Source organism: Lynx rufus, unplaced genomic scaffold (genome assembly GCF_022079265.1).
Source record: "Lynx rufus isolate CCGP_SWC_20201006 ecotype Redwood Valley unplaced genomic scaffold, mLynRuf1.p SCAF_18, whole genome shotgun sequence".
NCBI classification, from domain to species: Eukaryota; Metazoa; Chordata; class Mammalia; order Carnivora; family Felidae; genus Lynx; species Lynx rufus.
The window spans coordinates 10,131,286-10,149,585 of record NW_025814832.1 but is presented as its reverse complement, the minus strand read 5'-3'; the positions used below and the strand labels follow the sequence as shown (position 1 = coordinate 10,149,585).

Below are 18,300 nucleotides of genomic sequence, written 5' to 3'. Positions count from 1 at the left end.
ATTCCTGGAGAAGGAACCAGCTCCCCAGCCTCTCTGTCTTCTGCCTCAGGCAGTCTCCGTCTTAGCATCTGGGTCTCTTGTCCTCCCCCCTCCACACCTGCCAGTGCCTCATTTGCACACACATTGACCTTGGCAAGACCAGGCTTCCAGCAGAAGGGGAGAAAGATCTGGCAAGATTCAGCCCTCAGCTCCCCACGGGCATTTCTGGCCCTGCGCCTTCATTTTCTTCTCTGTGCAGTGGGGGGAAATGGCCTTTGACTGCCCTTGGATGCAAGTGCTTTGTTCCGCCCAGTCCTGGCGGGGATAGAGGGAGGAGGCTCTTGGCCTGCCCTTTTCCCTCTGGCTTGAACCCTGGGGAGGGGAAATGAGGGTCTTTATCACCCTCAAGGGAGCCGCCTGGCCCCCACCTCAAGGCACTGACACTTTGATTAGAGGCTTTATTGAATGAGGGGCAGGGGCAGGTTTCTCAGCGGTGAGGGAACCCAGGGGTTAGTTTCTCTAGGCAATGCCTCTGCCCACTGGGTCAGACGGACCTGAAATACCCAAGAGATGAATGTGAGGCTGTGCCAGGGGACGTGAGTCATGTGGGCGGTAGGCACTATGTGCCCCCCGGGGCGGAAGCCCTCGGGAGGCGCTAACGGAGGCATGGAGCTCCAGGTGATGCTGGGCTCAGCCTTGGGTGGACGCTCGGTGACAGGTGGGCCCACTCGCCGGCTCAGAGGAGGCGCTCCGGGCAGGGCGGCTCTGGGAAGGGGCTGTTCTGTGGAATGTGCTGGAGAACGCCCCGTGTCAGAGGAGAGGAGAAGGTGGCGGGGAGGCTGGGTCAGGCGAGGACGGAGGGCACAAAGGCTGGCAGTGGGGGCGCTCAGGGGCCCCCGGCGGCCCCCGCGCCCCCCGAAGCCCGCGCCTCACGCAGATCCGGGTGTTCCAGAAGGCAGTGCGCCACGTAGGCCGGGTGGCTGTGCAGGTTCCTGCACTTCTTGCAGAAAAGGATCTCGCAGCGCGCACAGCCCCCGGCGCGCGGCGGCCCGCGCCGCGTCTCCAGCACGCACGGCGGCTCCGGGAGGCTCCGCTTCCTGCGCGGGGCCCGGGACGCTCAGTGCCCGCGCGGTCCCCGCCCACCGCGGCTTCGCGCGTGCGGCCCGCCCCGGCCAGGACTCGCCCTCACCTGTCCGCCGGAGCCGCCAGGCCGCCGAGCAGCACGAAGGGGCTGAGCCAGCCCCAGAAGCCGCTGTCCGCGCGCCGCAGCAGCGCCACCTGCTGGGTGCTGGACTCCTGGCGCAGCGGGCAGTAGGACACGGAGCCCCGCTCACGACCCTCGCCGCCCTCCGCCTCCCGGCACTGCGCCTCGCCCTCGGCCGCCGTCTGCTCCCGCGGCCTCTCCTCGTCGTCGTCGTCGTCGTCCTCCTCTTCCTCCAACCCCTCCTCCTCTTCCTCCGCCGCCGCAGCCTCTCTGGCCTGCGGCTCTACCAGTTCCTTCTTCCACAAGGGAGTCTTCACTCCTGCGAGAGGGAGGAGGTCAGCGCGGGCCCGCTGTCCCCGGGGAAGAGCCGGGTACCCTGAGTGTTGTCCACAACCCGACCCCCCAAAAAGGCGCCTGAAGGACGGTGTGCACGAGACGCACCAGGCTAGTAGGATTTCGAAGAGAGTGTTACGGAGTGTGCAGGATTTTCCCGGGCGAGACAAGGCCTGCAGGGCTGTCCCCCCACCCCCCGCCATTTCCTAGGTTTCTACTCTTCCTTGCTGAGGATTCGGGGCAAGTCATGTCAAGCTCTGTGTCCCCATCTGTCAAAAGCGGTGCCCATCGTGAGGCAGGTATCAGGTCGCATCTCTGTAAAGTGCCCAGCCCAGGGCTTGCTGGGAGGCAATCATCAAGGCGCAGCAACGAGGGCTGCGAACCCGAACCCGAACCCAGAGGCTGTGCTGGCTCATCACCACCTTCCTTCTCATTGGCTCTAGGGTGGGAACTGATCTCTGTGTAGGCTGTCAATAAACATTGAAGTGCAGCTTTTCTAGAGAGTTGTTTAGATTTTGTTTTCTGGGTAGGATTTCCTTCTTCAAAGTGGGCCTTGCCTTAAGGAAGCCCAGCTGTGATGAGGAAAATAATTGAAAAAAGTGCCCCCTCTGGGCAGACTAAAAACCCCACTATAGGGGCGCCTGGGTGGCTCAGTCGGTTAAGCGGCCGACCTCGGCTCAGGTCATGATCTCACGGTCTGTGAGTTCGAGCCCAGCGTCGGGCTCTGTGCTGACAGCTCGGAGCCTGGAGCCTGCTTCCGATTCTGTGTCTCCCTCTCTCTGACCCTCCCCCGTTCATGCTCTGTCTCTCTCTGTCTCAAAAATAAATAAACGTTAAAAAAAATTAAAAAAAAAACCCACTATATACACACACCATCAGCACCACCACCTACAACAACATGGACAGGCCAGTTAAGAAAAGGAGTGGTGCTGGGAGTGAGCCAATTAGGAAAAGCCTCCTTCCGGGCTTGACGCCAATTGCCAGCTGGATTTCAGCCACCACTGTCCCTCCCTTGTTGAGAGCACAGACTTCATAACTCATCACAGTAGTCTTGGCAGGCAGGAAGTTCCCCCACCCGGTGCGGGGGGTGGGGGGCATTGAAAGTAACCTGGCCTCTACTGGGAGGTGTCCACTACTCAGCAGCCTCCCTCTCTTCCCCTGGCACCACCGTGTGCCCTGCTATCCGCTGGATCTGGGGAGCTAGACTTCTAACAAAAAGCAGGGGGAGGAGGGCAGGGAGGATACAACCATGGTTTGCCCTGAAAAGGTCAAGAAAATTGCAATTGACCCCTGCCTGTCCTGTTTAAAGAGGTTGGGGACAAAGGAGAATGATAAAATTAGTGTTCCAGCTCACATGTAATGAGCACCAACTCATTACGACTCACAGTATGCAATCACTGTGCTAAACTCTCCATACATTGTGCCCCTTCTTCTTCACAACCATCTCAGGCAGGGACGAGGTAGGTAACAGAGGGGCCTCTGAATTTCATCCAAGCCTTCTGAAATCTTTCCCCAAAAAAGTTGTTTCAAAGATTCTGCCAGTTCTTGATGTTGCTGAAGCTGGAAAGCCAGGGACCACTGCACTTTTCTTTAGGAAAACACACTAAGGAGCTTTTTGGTCGTAAAAGGCCAGACTTAGCGCGCAGCCGGAAAGGATGCTGGAACTTTTTGAAATGGGAATAGGAAACGACGTTAGACAGGAAGGTTGGGACTTTGGGTGACAGGCTGTCGAGTTTGGACTTTGTCGTTCCAGGGTGGAGCCACTGGACATTCTGATGGAGGGACATGCTCAGAGCTGTGTTTTAGGATGGCCTCTCTGCAGGACAAGGGAGACCCACTTAGGCATCGTCACCGTGGTTCGGGCAGAGAAGACAAAGTTCCCGAAAACAGCAGGTGAAGATGAGGGAGCAGATGTCGAGAATATTCAGGAAAGAGAGAGGAGAGGGCTTGTACAAGTAACTGAGAAAAGGCTGGACTTCTACTCTGGTGTTGCTATGGTGACGGGTGAGTTGGTCCACACTGGGTTTGCATCCACACTTAACAGGAGTCAATGGCCCTGTCCTCAGTCCCCACCCTGCCTCCAGCCCCACTCACCATGCTTATCCATTCTTGCCAAGGCTGGGCTGTCCTCTTCCCCTGATCAGGGACTGGGATGAGAGGGAAGTCCCAGGACACATAGAACTTTGATCTCCAGGGCCTCTGTTGGATCACAGGGGGTGGGGCTAGAATTTTACCTGCCCAAAGGGTCCCACCAAGGAATAGCTGCCTTTTCTAGAGCCTCCAAGAGCACTGAAACCTTGGCGTCCCCTACCTTCCCCTCTTGGCAAGGCATAAGAGAGAAAGGAGTGGCTTTGGCCTGCCGCAGGCTGGGTTCAAATCCCAGCTCAACCACATAAGCGTAAGACTTATCTGACCTTCAGCATGTTGTCTCTGACCCTCAGTCTCTTCATCTGTAAATCAGAGATAGTCACACAGTACCAGACTTTACCTGGCCTACAGAAAGCATTCAAAGCATTATGTTTATTTGTATCATTATGTTCTCTCCTCCCTTTTCTGTCTTTATCCTTCCTCACTCTGGCTCCCCCCTCAACTTACTTCCAGCTCATTGCCTTAGCTCCAAGAAGCAGAGGACACGCCTCCAAGTCCAGTAGGAAGCAGGGCCCAGGCAAGAGCTGGGTGTAGCTCCAGAATGTGGTGTAGGTGTGTGTGAGAACTGGAGCTGGGGGAGGGGACAAAATCATGGAGCCTGGAAATGAGTTTTCCTGGCCTTCACAGCGGCATGTGTTGGCAGAGACAGGAGTATGCAGAGGGGTCAGAGGATGCAAACCCAGCTCTGGAGAGCCTCAGTCTGACGGGGAAGAATGATTTGGTTTCCCTTCAAGTCTGAGGGTGGAGGAGAATGGGGTCACTCCCTCGGGCATCTCCCAGTTTGGTGGAGGCAGGTGGGTGGGACGGAGGACAAGGAGAACAGAACGGCTCCCAGGAATGTCCTAGTCACATGGGGACAATTCTGTCAAGAACTGTGGAGGGTCTGAAGTTTTGCTCTCAAATGCTAACGAGTTAACTTGCCTGAGTGTCATGGGTGTGCCAAAAAACACGAGGCTCCTGGGTCAGAGACAAGGACTTGATTCCTCATGGCACAGCAACATCAGCATATGTGTGTCAGCACCTCTTGCTGACATGGGTGTCACAGGGATGGGTGTCAGTGAATGCCTGCATGTGCACTGGCTTGCATTACAAGAGAAACTCTGAGCTCAGGAACACAAATCTTTTTATTAACTTTTTTTGAGGGAGAAAGGGGCAGAGGGAGACAGAGAATCTTAAGTAGGCTCCACGGGAGCCTGACACGGGTCTCAGTCTCACAACCAAGAGTTCATGACCTGAGCTGAAATCAAGAGTCAGGCGCTTAACCAACTGAGCCTCCCAGGGGCCCTGGAACGCAAGTCTTTTCTAATGGGCAGCAAGCAAACCTGCTCTCTGCTCCAGAGAGAGACACGGTCACTATCTTCCAAAGGTTGTTCACTATATAAACATCCTTGAAACGTCCATGCCTCTATTTGTGAGACAGGCAGAAATGCAAAAGACCCATGGAGAACTGTCTCCCAACAAACCTGTTCACCTTACATTTCCTAAAAGAGCTTAGAGCCACGAGGATTCCTCATTGCAAAATTCAAAAGCTCACTCTGGCTAATTTATTTATTTATTTTTAATGTTTATTTTTTGAGAGAGAGAGAGAGAGAGAGAGACAGAGCATGAGTGGGGGAGGGGCAGAGAGAGAGGGAGACACAGAATCCAAAGCAGGCTCCAGGCCCTGAGCTGTCAGCACAGAGCCCGACAGGGGGCTTGAACCCACAAACTGGGAGATCATAACTCTAGCCAAAGTCAGACACTTAACTGCTCACCTGACTGAGCCACCCAGACACCCCTACTCTGGCTAATTTAAAGAGACAGAGCAGCGGGAGCTCACAGAGTGGCCAATTGGGCAATCGGACAGGAACTATAGAAGGCTGGTGAGGGCGAGCACAGCTGAGAGTACACCACAGGAATAATACAGTTCAGAAGCCACTGCGGGGGACACCTCTGGTCACTGGCGCCATGAACAACCTTCTTGAGTCACTACCTAAGATTTAATGTCCCTGGCCAGGCACATCCAAACCACTGAGTCTGTGCCGTGGCTTTTTGGGAGCATCCCACGAACAACCATGACAGGGTGTCCCTCATGTCTGGTCATTCACCTCATCCCGCCTCACCCACTTCAACTTGCCCAGAGGTCCTTTGTCATCCTTAGGGTGTTCATTCACTTTCTCAGGGATATTCTGGGTTTTGTGGGACCTTCATAAAAAGCGGGATTGTCAAAACAAACAATACCAGCATAAAACCCCACTGGAAATTAATCACAGAGTAGTAATAGAGTCAGCAGGGAAAGCACGAGAACAGACAGGTAATCCCACTCCACCAGGGACATAAGCATGCCTCTTGGACTCAGATGCCAAGCTGGGAAGGCCCCTTGAAAGGGGAGAAACTGCACTGATGTGTGAACTCAAAATTGGATCTCTATCCAGAAGAAACTTCTTAAAACCACATTTATTGGCAAGGAGCCACATTTTATTGGCAAGCATTATTTCCTGCCATTCCCAGAAATCTGGAGAACAAGATGAGGTTGAGTGTCCAAAGTAAAGCTATAATTTTTGTACTTTTTAAGATTTTAGTATGTAAATTAATGGCACATATAGCACATTAACTTGTAATGACCAGGTATAACACGGAGATTCCATGTTCATTTTAGTTGAGCAATAAAGGTAAGTTGCAAGAAGAAATATCCAATAAGGTGGTATGTAAGGGTTACCCAAGTGGGAATATATATATATATATATACATAATATATATACACATGTATATACACGTATATATATACATACATACATATATTCCCATATATGTATATATAACAAGATTTATAATATATTTTTAAAAATATATATTATACATATTAAATATATAACAATATTTTATATTTAAGAGATTGGAGCCTCTTACCCTTTGAACATCATGTCAGTGAGGCCCTCCTTTGACCACCTCCCATAAAATTCCACCCACTGCTCCATCTCCCTTAGTGCTTTATTTTTCTCCCTGGTATTTATCACCATCGGACTAACTCTTTTTTTTTTTTTATATGAAATTTATTGACAAATTGGTTTCCATACAACACCCAGTGCTCATGCCAAAAGGTGCCCTCCTCAATACCCATCACCCACCGGACTAACTCTTGATTTATTTGTTTGTCACCTGTCATCCATCCCCCACTAACATGTATGTAGCCTCCATGAGGTCAGGCACCTCATTTACTGCTCTGTCTTCAGGCCTATAATAGTGCCTGGCACACAGGAGGTACTTGATATTTATTGAAGGGATGTGCTGCTGTGGCCAGGGTGAGGTACGGTGGTTGACAGCCCAACCTGCTCTAGAAGAATCAGTGGTGGGAGGGGAGGATGGAGCAGGTTCTCAGAGAAAGTGGAGATCACCGGGCATAGAAGGGGCTGCTGGGAGAATGAGCGAGAGCTGGGACCCACCCAGTCTTGTGTGTGCGTGTGTCCTGAAACTTTCCACCTACATAATTCCTTTAGTCCTCACAACACCCAACAGAGGTAGACATTCCCATTTTACAGTAGAGGAAACTAAGGCACAGAGAGGTTAGGTAGCATATGAAAGTCCCAGGAGGATAAAGGAAAGGGGCCAGGGCTGAGTCCTGTCTTTAGCTCCTATCACTGTCTCTTTCATCCCCACCTTACAGTGCTCACTAACACCGAGGGCCTCGGCAACCCCTGGCCCTGCTTTTCTCCCACAATTCCCAGAATCCCCCATGCTTCCAACAAGGGAGAGAAGCCCGCCCCAGCCTCTCCTCCCTGCTCCATTGGATCCCAGGGCAGGCTCTGCAGGGCAGTCCTCGGCTGGCTGCCAGGAAGGGTTAACAAGGAGTGTTTGTAGCAGCCGCTGTCTCCAAGGAGAGGAGGGGAAAGCAGAGTGGAGAGGCGGACAGCCGGACAGCCGGGCTCCGCCAGCCGCTGGGGGGTGGGAGGCAGCCAGTGGACCTGTCTAGTCCTGGGGGGAGAGAGCAGTGTCCTCACCTCCACCTGTCCCAGGAGGTGGCAAACTCTGAGAGAACTGGGCAGCCCAAGAGTGAGGTCACGGCAGGGCCACCAAGTAGGGAAAGTTCCGGCAGGGACTGAGGAATGTGGGGGGGCGGGGGACCAGGCTGAAGCCAGCAGCAAGTAGCAGAGCCGGAAGTTCTGGGCTCTTGGAGGGTAGACGGGGAACCCCTGAGTCAGGGTCAGCCACAACCCAGCAGGTAGTAGTGAAGACACAACAGCGGCAGAGAGGAGGCACCCACCTCCTCCCTGTTGAGGGTCCAACCATGTCCAAGCCTAGGGGACGTGGGAGGAGGCCTGGGACTGTTGGGCCACCAGTGTGTAGCATCCGGCCCTTTAAGTCCAGCGAGCACTACCTGGAAGCCATGAAGGAGGATCTGGCTGAGTGGCTTCGGGATCTCTATGGGCTGGACATCGACGCGGCCAACTTCCTGCAGGTCCTGGAGACAGGCCTGGTGCTGTGCCGGCACGCCAACGCCATCACGGAGGCTGCCCTGGCCTTCCTGGCTGAAGCACCTGCTCGAGCCCAAAGGATGCCCCTGCCTCGGGCTGGGGTTTCCTGCAACGGGGCTGCCCAGCCGGGCACCTTCCAGGCCCGGGACAATGTCTCCAACTTCATCCATTGGTGTCGAAAGGAGATGGGCATCCAAGGTAACCACCCTGCACCCTCTCCCCAGACCCTTATCTTGCCAGGCATCCACCTACTCTCTGAGGCTCGGGCTGCAGCTGGAGTCAGGAGCCAGGGTCCTCTTTCCTCATTTGGGCCAGCTCATCCCTTCTCGTGCCTCAGTTTCCCCATCTCATAGTAAATCTTCAAAAAATAAACGTGTTGAATGATTAATTCATTCAACAAATATATAGTTAGTCCCTATCTTTGTGCCCAGCACAAAGGACCAAGAGGACTAAGACTCAGTGTCCAAAGAGCTCATGGTCTTAGAGAGACAGATGCATAGATACACAGATTACAGTCCAATGTGATAAAAGCCCAAAATAGAGGTGTGTGTGCTGGGCAACCAGGAGAGGAAACAGCTACCTGATGAGGTGGAAAGTGGGGGCCAAGAAAGGCCACTCAGAGGAGGGAGACTTGAGCTGAGTCTTGGGGAACAAATAGAAGTTTGGAGGAAAGGGAATTCTAGGCAGGGGACTGCAGGGGCACAGGCACAGAGATGCTGTGTTCGGATGACTGGCAGAAGCCAGTGTGGGTAAGGGCACAGGGCTGGGGTGGGGGTGGGGGAGGACAAGGGGGGCAGGCAAGTGGACATTAGGGAGAGGCAGTCGTGCTGAGGCTTGTGAGTTGCAGAGGAGTAACCTGCCAGGATCCCTCATCTCCTAGGCCTTGGATCCGGCAGTGGGATGAAGCTAGATATTGGGCCATCCTCCAGGTCAAAGGCAGAGTGGGGTGAGACAGAGGGAAGAGTCAGGCCAGCTGCTGGCTGGTGGCAAGGCAGGGCGGCTCAGGATTGGAGGGCTGAGAAAAGCTAGTGTCTCACTGAGCAGTTCCCATGTAGCCAGATTTCGTCTGCAGACACTTAACTGTCTTTACAACAACCCCATGGTATAGTCTACGCCCCATCTGACAGAGGAGGAGACTGAGGCTCAGGTTCTAGCCCAAGGATACACAGCTGCTGGGTGGGAGAACTGGGACGCCAACCCTGACAGGCTCCAGAGCCTGCACTCAGCCCTGCCTGGTTAGATGTGGGCTGAAGGTTGAGTTCCAGATGTCTGCTGGATATTGGAGGTGGGCTGCGTGGGTGGGAAGCAGAAGTGCTCCTTGCTCCTACCCATTTTGTCAAACTGAATAAATAGGAAGAAGGGCAAGGTGGAGTTAACCCACAGCTGGGCTCCTGGCTCCTGGCTTGGCTGTGTCACCTCCTTCCCACCCCAGCCTCTCTTGTGAGACGGGCCACCTAGTCTGCACTCAGTGCCTGTGCAGTTCTGCTCAGACCCCTCCTAGGGGGCTGGCCTGATTCCAAGATCCCGCCATCCGAGTCACCCCTTCGGGCCTCCACCCGGGGCCAGGGATGGCCCCAGGGCTCTCCCAGCTGCCTGCCCCCTTCCCCCACCTCCGCTTGCCAGAGGTGGTGATGTTCGAGACCGAGGACCTGGTGCTACGCAAGAACGTGAAGAACGTGGTGCTGTGCTTGCTGGAGCTGGGCCGCCGAGCCTGGCGCTTCGGTGTGGCGGCGCCGACCCTGGTGCGGCTGGAGGAGGAGATCGACGAGGAGCTGCGGCAGGAGCTGGCCCTGCCCCCGCCGGACCCCCCGCCGCCCGAGCCCCCTGCGCGTCGGCTCTGCCACTTCCGCAACCTGGACCAGATGGTGAGGGGCTGGGGTACGCCCTCCAGGCCCCGCCTCCCTCTGCCACGCCCCCTCCCCCAGCCCCGCCTGCCGGAACCGACCCACGCCCTTCTCGAGCTCCAGCCCCCACCCTGTCTGAATTCACAGCGCGGCTTTAAGTCCTGTTCCACTCTGAGCCTCAATCCTCATCGCATATAGTAGCACCTAAATCGCTTATTACGTTTTTATTACAATCCGGCGCTCTAGACCTCTCTGAGTCTCTGCGGGACGGCTTTTAAGAACTTTCTGACACCTTGGTTCAAATCTTAGTTCCACTGCTCCCCGGCTGTGTGACTTGGGGCAAATTATTTAACCTCTCTGTGCCTCAATTCTGTAGCGTGGAGGTGTAATAGTACCTTATATGACTGCTGAATATTAAATGAGCCAGTGCGTATGAAGTGCTGGGAACAGTGTCCGGCACAGAGGGGGCGCTTCATAGGAGCTAGCTCTTACTGGGATGAACCCATTTCTGCTATCCAGGAATCGAGCTCAGGGAGGCTCCTTAACTTGCCCAAGGCCTATGGTGCGGTGGAGACAGGACTCCAGCCGAAGCCTGTCAAATTCCAATGTCCATCTTCTTCATTACATTCCACTGCCTCTGTCAGCTGACCCACAGACCACTGGACTGTAGGTGACTGGACTATAGGTCTTGTTTTCACTGGGTCATTAAAAGTCTTCTGCACTTGCTTCTCAGCCCCCAGCCCTGACCTCAGCAGAAGCCAAGGTGCTGGCTCTGGGGACAAACCAGCTCCCTCTCCCGGTGCTTGATCCAGGGTGGGGAGTAGGGAGCTTGGGCACCTGTGCAGAGGGAGGGCTGAGCCCATCGTCACTACCCACAGGTACAGAGCCTCGTCAGCCACTGCACGTGCCCAGTTCAGTTCTCCATGGTCAAGGTGTCTGAGGGGAAGTACCGCGTGGGGGACTCCAACACTCTCATCTTCATCCGGGTAAGTCTGGGACAGGGGTGGGGATGTCCCCCAGGATCCGCAGAATAGAGTTTCCTTTCATGGGAACATACCCAGGACTGAGGGCAAGGACAGGAACTCATCATTCACTCCAACTTATCGGGCCTTAGGGCTTTCTTTCTCTCCCTTGCAGAATTCCGAAGATTGTTGGCAGAGTTGGCAATCCTATCCCCTCCTCCCATTACAGCAGCCAGAACCCTGTCCCCGTCTGCCTCACCTTAGCTGAGTGCAGAGGGGTGTCCAGGCAGAAGTGCAGTGTGAAGGGTACTGCTGAATTTCCTTTGCCTCCACTCCATCCACATGCCTTGTCAGAGCAGGGGGCCTGAGAACCCCAAGTTTGTATTCAGTGCATGGCCCAGCCACATGGGCCCCATAGTCCACCCTTCACATGCCTGGCTTGGTACATTCTGCGGAGTGAGCAGTAGTACAGGTCTGAAACGTACCTCCCATACCCACACCCTCATACCTGGCAATGCCTTACCAGAAACAGATCGTACCCAGAGGCTTGGCCAGCAGCTCATAGGTATGCACGCCCTTTCCTTGATCACGGGTCATGCCTGGGGGCAGAGCCAGCTCCCTGGGGCTCTCACCCAGACCCTGGGCCAATATAGCTCTGTGAAGTAGGTAAGGACAAGGGATTGTGTTCCTCAGTTGAAAACTGAGGTGAAAAATGGAAGCCTGGAGAGACTGTGACTTGCCCCAGAATGGGGTAAGACTGGGATTCCCAGGGATTCCTTGACACACACACACACTATAGAGCAAAGCCAGGGCCATGTTTCTGACATAGGCATGTGCAGGTGAAGGGGGAGAGGAGAGTGTTCTGGGGGCAGGCTGCCCAGTGCTTGGGAGATCCCTTGTCCAGCTGTGGGGCAACTCTCTGTCAGCCTGGTCACCACCTTTAACAACACATGCTATCCAATGCTAGTTGTGGGGAGGCAGGCTGCAAAATACACACCTGTGCGGAGTACCTGCGTGTGCATATGTACATGGATGGGAGTGTATGCTGGAAAACTGTGGGCCTCTCCAGGAAGAGGGAAAACCCTCCATCCCGTCCTCAACCTCATCCTTGTCCTCTACAGATCCTCCGGAACCATGTGATGGTGCGTGTGGGGGGCGGCTGGGACACACTCGGCCATTATCTGGACAAACATGACCCCTGCCGGTGCACGTCCCTCTGTGAGTCCTCCGAGAGTCCCTGTGGCTCTGGGTCGGGAGGCTGGGAGCAGAGGTGGGAGGTAGGTCTGATCTCCAGGGCCAGGAAGTATGCAGGGGATGGAGAAAGGAAGATACTATAGAAGGTACTGGTGGAAGAAGGAGAAGGAGGAGAAAGAGAAAAAGAAGAAGAAAGAAAGAAAGAAAGAAAGAAAGAGGAAAGAGGAAGGAAAGGAAGAAAGAAGAAAGAGAGAAGGAAAGGAGAAGGAGGAGAAGGAGAAGGAGGAGGAGAAGAAGAAGAAAGAAGAAAAAGATAAAGATGGGATGCCTTCAGACATGGGAAGGAAGGTGGGCAGCCAAATTGCAATACCAATTATACCCACAAGATGACGCCAAACACACAGAATCAGCATTTGGTCAGGGTGCCTCTAGGCAGAGCGTGGGTCAGCCTCCAAAGCACCGAGTATGACTTGGAGGGGTCTTCAGTCCTTCCATAATTTCTATTAGCACCTCAAGCTACCCCATATAAACATGCAATCTAAGTAAAAGATTTGAACTTGCAGTATAAATGCAGCTTTAAGCAAGTCCCCCAGCTGGGCCTTCTGACCGGATTTCATCCCCTGAACCCCTAAAAGGAAGCTCTGGCACCGGCACTGGTACTGTAGGTCCCACTGTCTCTAATGTGGGTTGTGGGCGGGGGGAGGTAGGACAGTTGGGGGAGGAGAACAGTGGGCTCCATCAGCAGGAATTTAACCCCTTCTTCCTCTCTTCTCTCTGGGGGCCTGTGTTGGTAGCACACAAGACGGGCAGTTTCCAGAAGCCCCCTGTCCCACCGGTGCAGCATGAAGTGAGGGTGCAGGATGGGCCCTCGCTGCCTCAACCTACAATGACTATCAGCCGTTCCCAGAGCCCGCTGCCCCCCGTGGACTGGAAGACATACACCTCTTCAGGCCGAAAGCTGAGGGCCCTCACCTCCTCCTCCCCTAGAGCCCACAGTAAAAGAGGAGCAGAGGCGGGACTCCCCAGAGAGACAGCATCACTCCTGAGGTACAAGGGAGAAGGACAGAGCAGGGTCTCTTTCCCCTACGGAGTCCATATTCTCAGGGGGCCACCCTACCCCAAGATAAGGGAAGCAGGTGTCCTGGCAGTGTCCTTATCCCAGGTGTTCAGAACCAAAAAGGCATCCAGTCGGCACCATTGGAATCATGTAGCTTTTTCATATGCTCTCCCATTTCACAGATGAAGAAGCTGAGGCCCATAAAGGGAACAGATTTCTCAAGGTCCTTCTGCCACTTCACAGTAGAATAGATAGACACTCCCTCCCCCAAGACTGGTGACCTTTAGTTGTGGGACCTGAAGTAATTCAGGGTCCAAACCAGGCTTCTTTCTATCTGCTACACAGGGAATGAGGGAGAATAAGTCATAAGGAAGACTCGGGCAGGCACAGAGGGAGAGAGCATTGGTGTCATTCAACATGAAGTCTGGTCCCCTTGGTGTTCTGGCTGGGGAAAGGTCCTCCCTTCCCAGAGCCAGGGGAATGGACTAGATGATCCTGTCAACCTTGTGATTCTCCCTTTCAGGTGCCAGGAGAGGTCACCTACCCCATCTCGGAGGCAGTTGCCAGCTCGGGACAGCCCACCTGGCCCCCAATCCTCATCCCCCCGTAGGAGCCAAGACCCACAGGGCACCTCCTCAGGGAAAAAGGAGGAGAGATACTCCCCTGAACACCCCAGAGGAAGGACTCCCACATCTTGGGTTCATGACGGGATAGACAGCCAGGGAACTCATGCCAGAGCCCCCACCTCCCAGAGATTCCGAGCCCCTGAAGCCACAGCCAAAAAGACACCGGTGAGAGGACCATCCCCACTGCCTCGTTCCTCCAGCCCAGCCAAGCCCGTGAGCCTCAAGCCACCACCCAGGGGTGAGGCTGAGGGTGCTTCTGCCCAGCTCAGGGAGCCGGCAGCTGTCCGCTCTCCAACCCCTGTTAAAGGGCCCACCAAGATCCCTGTCCGATTGCCCCCTGCCCGCCCCCCAACTCCAGGAAGTAGCTTCCCAGGTCCTGCAAGTGTAGGTACCATGACAGAATTGGGGAGCGGATCCATCCCAGTAAGGGCTGTCACTGGGGACCCGGCTGGGTGGAGACATGAGGACTCCTTTGTGGATGCGAAGCAAGGGGACCAGAAGCTGGACATCCAGGTGACAGCAAAGGCTGGGGAGCCTCGGGGCTTGGGCCCACACGAGTGGGAGGGGCGATATCCTCCCCTGCTCTTGGGTGGGACCAAGGATCAGGCCATGCACCACACGCTCGAGGAAGAGCTTTTGACCAACATGAAGCTGCTAGAGGTGGGAGTTGCCTGCCCCCAGGGCACAGGGTCTGGGGTCATCCCTCGAAGTGGAGTCTATGTCCCCAGCCTATGTGGGCGATGGCCTGAGCCTGGGAGTCCTTATGACAAAGTCATCCAAGAACTGGCTCAGGGTCCCCCAGCCCTCCTTAAAGTGGACCTGGGAGCCTGGAAGGCAGCCCCTACAGGTTCCCCTAAACTAGCTGCTACCACAGGCCCAGGAAGCCCTAAAGGGAAACTGGGAGCCCTTAAGAGTGAGCCAAAGGTAAAGGCAAGCCTGAGTGCCAAGGTCACCAGAGTGAAGAAGGTCCCAGCTCAAGGAGGGCAGGACTGCTCAGCTCCTACTGTGTCTGCCAGCCTGGAAGCCCCCTCACCTTCACCCTCGGACCCCAATTCTGACAAAACCAAGGTATGTCTGGGCAAGGCCAAGAGAACACTCCGAAAGCCCCAGAGAGTTCCATCCATCTACAAGCTGAAGCTGAGGCCCAGGATCCGGCCCCGGAGAGACCACAGGCCTGAGAAGCAGCCTTCACGCATCCCGAAGCCACTGGCCTACCTCCACCTGGGTTCAGCCAGGGCACTCCCCAGAGGCAGTCTGGTGAGAGCAGTGCTGGACAGCAAGGGAGTGGAGTCCCACCCAGTGGATGGCGCCTCAGCAGGGGAGGAGGAAGAAGGAAAGAAGTGGAAAGAACCAGCTGCTCCACTGAAGAGCAGCCTCCAGGCTTTGGAGGGTGGGGGTCTCCAGCAGATTGATCAAGACCCACTCCAACCTGAGGAGGAGTCCTGGGTCTGAGGAGGGGCCTTCTCAGACCTGAAGCTGTGGTTCTGGGGAAGAAGGGAAGTGAAAAGGATGCCATGTAGCTGCTGGATCCCAGTTTTGAACAGAAAGTTAGGTCCCTCACCTCTATCCAGGGCCTTTGTTGCGGTGGGGGGGGGGGTGAGGATATGGGTGGGGTCAGAAGACAAATATAGACTCAGTCTGCTTGTTGACCAAAGGGACCACTCCAACTCCAGGGGCACTGGGGCCACCCAATGTCTTCTTGCCTTCCCCCAGAACAGCTCCCCAAACTCCTGGCCTCTGGCCATGCCTACCATTTCCACAACTCTTATAAGTTATTAAACACTTGTGGGTCTGTTCCTGAGCCCCCAGCTTCTTGACTCCCCCACTCTAGCATTGTGGTGGTGCAGGAAGGTAAAGCTTCAAGTGTTACCCACTGGAGTGGAAGGGGATGAGGCGCAGGGAACTGGGGGTGAGAGATGCTTCCTCTCTTGAGGTTCAGTCAACCTAGCCAGACAGCCAATCTCCCCAGGAAGCTGCTTGTGTGTCAGCACCATGGACAGGGGCAGAGCACTTCAGGACTTCAAAACTTTGCTCTGGGGTTTGGGAACTGAGATAACTCAGTCAAGAGGGATGGTTGCGATTGTTCTTATCCCATTCACAGCCACAAAAGGGCTGCAGAAGCTTGGTCACGAGTGGGAACAAAGACACAGCAACAGGAGCTGGGATTGAGTCCAGTCATGAAAGTTTTCCCGAGAGTGGGGCGGAGGGTGAGACCTTTCGCTTTCCCTCAGGATGGTTTTGATCAGTTGGAGGGCTAGGGGGCTAGGGAGAGAAGATGAGTCCCAAACTCTTCCTCTTAATTCTCCTGGTTGCTCCAGGCTCTGGGACTCAGAGCCACCTCATTACCCTGGCGGTCCTTCCACAGCAGATCTCAGCAGGCAGGCCCTCTAGGGAACCCTTTCCCTCTCAGGGCAGGAACTGAGCCAACACATTGTACAGAAACGAGGGAAGACACTCCCTGATTTTTAATCTGACTTCCAATCACAGCGCAATGGGCATCACACACACACAAACTTCCAGACCCTGTGGTGGGAAACCCTGGGTGGGTGGGGACAGAGACTCAGAATGGGAGTGCAGGGAATCAAAATCAAATACCTGGGGTGCAGTGGAGGGGGTGAGGGGGGTTGGCCAGGCAATACATTCCAATGGCTCCCACAAGGGGTAGCCAGAGGCCTGGGTTCCCCACACCCACCTCAGGTGCCTCAGCTAGGGGTGACAGTGATGGGGCAGGTGAGATGCTGCCATCCCTCACCCCAGCCCCCTGGTGAACCAGGGGGCAGGGATGCAGGGGATAAAAGAGGGCAGGCCCTCTTCCTTACCCTCCCAGCCACTCCCAAGGTGTGGGGAAGGGGAGCCACCTCCTCTGTTTCAGAGGGAGGCTCAGAGAGAGCGGGTCACTTGCCCAAAGTCATGCAGCAGAGCAGGGACTAGAACCCAGGAATATGGGACTGCCCCAGGTCAGGGCAGTCACTGCAGGGCTGCGGATACACCCCATGGGTGGAGGGAGAATCAGCTGGAGAAGTAGAAGGGAGAATCAGATTCCCCCTCACACTAGATCTGGATAAATTCCCCACCCATGACCCCTCCCCCAGACTCCGTTCCATCACCACTCTGGGCTACCTGATTTTTCTAGTCTAGACGCTGCAGCTTGGCTACATCGAGGCTGGGTTGTTCTATCTGCCCGTCTTCTAACAAGGGACCTTCCTATCTTCTCACCACACCAGGGCTCAGGGCTCAGCCTCAAGGAGCACTCAGCTGGGGGCAGGGGACACACGCCATTGGTCCCACCCTCCGAGTACCCCAGTAATCCCTCAGGCCGCTCCTAGTATCTTCAATGGATTTTGTTATTTCTAAATCGGTACAAAACTGACAGTGATCAGCTCCGGTGACGAGAGGTAGAAACCGGCCAGGTGGCCGGAGAAAATGGGGTGGAGTGAGTCAGGGCATAGGGCCAACTGGTGTTGGGACAAGGGGGCATCAGATCCTGAGGGCCTCCATCTAGGGGTGGGTATGTGGGCATATCTCCCCCAAGGACAGGGGTCTCCATAATTCTTATCCTGGCTCTGCCCCTCCCCAGATTTATCAGAGAAATCTGAGATTCAAGGCAGGTAGGGTCTGGGGCAGTCAGATTAGAGTGGGATGGGGAGATAAGAGTCTTCACTAGCACAACCTAACCCCTCCCCCTCACAGGGCACCACCTTGCCCACCACCAGCCCCCCAAACCCAACATCCCCCAATCTTGCAGACCACCCAACGCAAGGGGGAAGAGAGGGCTGGAATCTGGCATCATGGAAATAAATTTATCCTTTGGGGGATTCCCTCTCCACACTGTCAAGGAAAACAAAAAGTTTTAACCCAGGGGGTGATCTGGCTTTGGGGTCAGGAAGGGGATGAGGGGCACCCGGCAGGGATGGACCATCGAGTTAAGGCTGGAAGGTAGGTTGTTGTGTCTCTGGGGGCTGCTGGGCGGGGAGATCTCCCTGGAAGGGGGAGAACTCAGCCTTCTCCCCCTGACTGACCCTTGACCTCAACCCTCGGACCCTGACTATGGTCCTTGGGCCACCCGCATCTCTCTGCCCTGTGCCCGTGGTGCTGACGGTCCAAAGGCTGGCCTCACAGAGAAGCTGCCAGGATCTGCGACAAGGGGGTGAACGAAGTGAGAGCCCTGTGAACGGAGCCGGGGGCGGGAAGGTGGACCGGAGGGTGGATAAGACAGCTAAGGGCCAACAGACGCTTGGGCAGACAGACACAGGAGTAGACGACGCAGGGCAATGACAGACACACTCTCTGGAGAAGACGGGTGGGGGCCCCGGCCAAGGCAGCACCTCCCCACCCCCACCCCCATACCCCGCGCTCACCGCCAATCCCCAAAGGCTGAGGCGCCCCTTGGGGGCCTGGCCGGGCACTGTGCTAACTCCAGCACTAAGGGCAGCGGGCCCAGGAAGACCGCTGGCCCAGGAGAGGGCTTGGACTGGGCAGTTACCGGAGGCTCTCTCGTCCTC

At 55.3% G+C, this 18,300-nt stretch overlaps 2 protein-coding genes across 2 annotated transcripts; one reads left to right on the top strand and one right to left on the bottom strand.

Moving 5' to 3' along the window:
* Positions 1–865: 865 nt before the first annotated feature.
* On the bottom strand, positions 866–3,623 carry CUNH17orf50 (chromosome unknown C17orf50 homolog). The gene is made up of 3 exons (XM_047080471.1): positions 3,611–3,623; positions 1,169–1,502; positions 866–1,076 (listed from the first exon to the last, which is right to left on the bottom strand). Exons 1-3 carry the CDS (start codon positions 3,621–3,623, stop codon positions 866–868), a joined length of 558 nt encoding a protein of 185 aa, XP_046936427.1.
* Positions 3,624–7,928: 4,305 nt separating this feature from the next.
* On the top strand, positions 7,929–15,250 carry GAS2L2 (growth arrest specific 2 like 2). Its single transcript, XM_047080461.1, has 6 exons — positions 7,929–8,313; positions 9,739–9,980; positions 10,838–10,945; positions 12,043–12,139; positions 12,910–13,162; positions 13,696–15,250. The coding sequence occupies exons 1-6, from the start codon at positions 7,929–7,931 to the stop codon at positions 15,248–15,250; spliced, it is 2,640 nt and encodes an 879-aa protein (XP_046936417.1).
* The last annotated feature ends 3,050 nt before the right edge of the window (positions 15,251–18,300 follow it).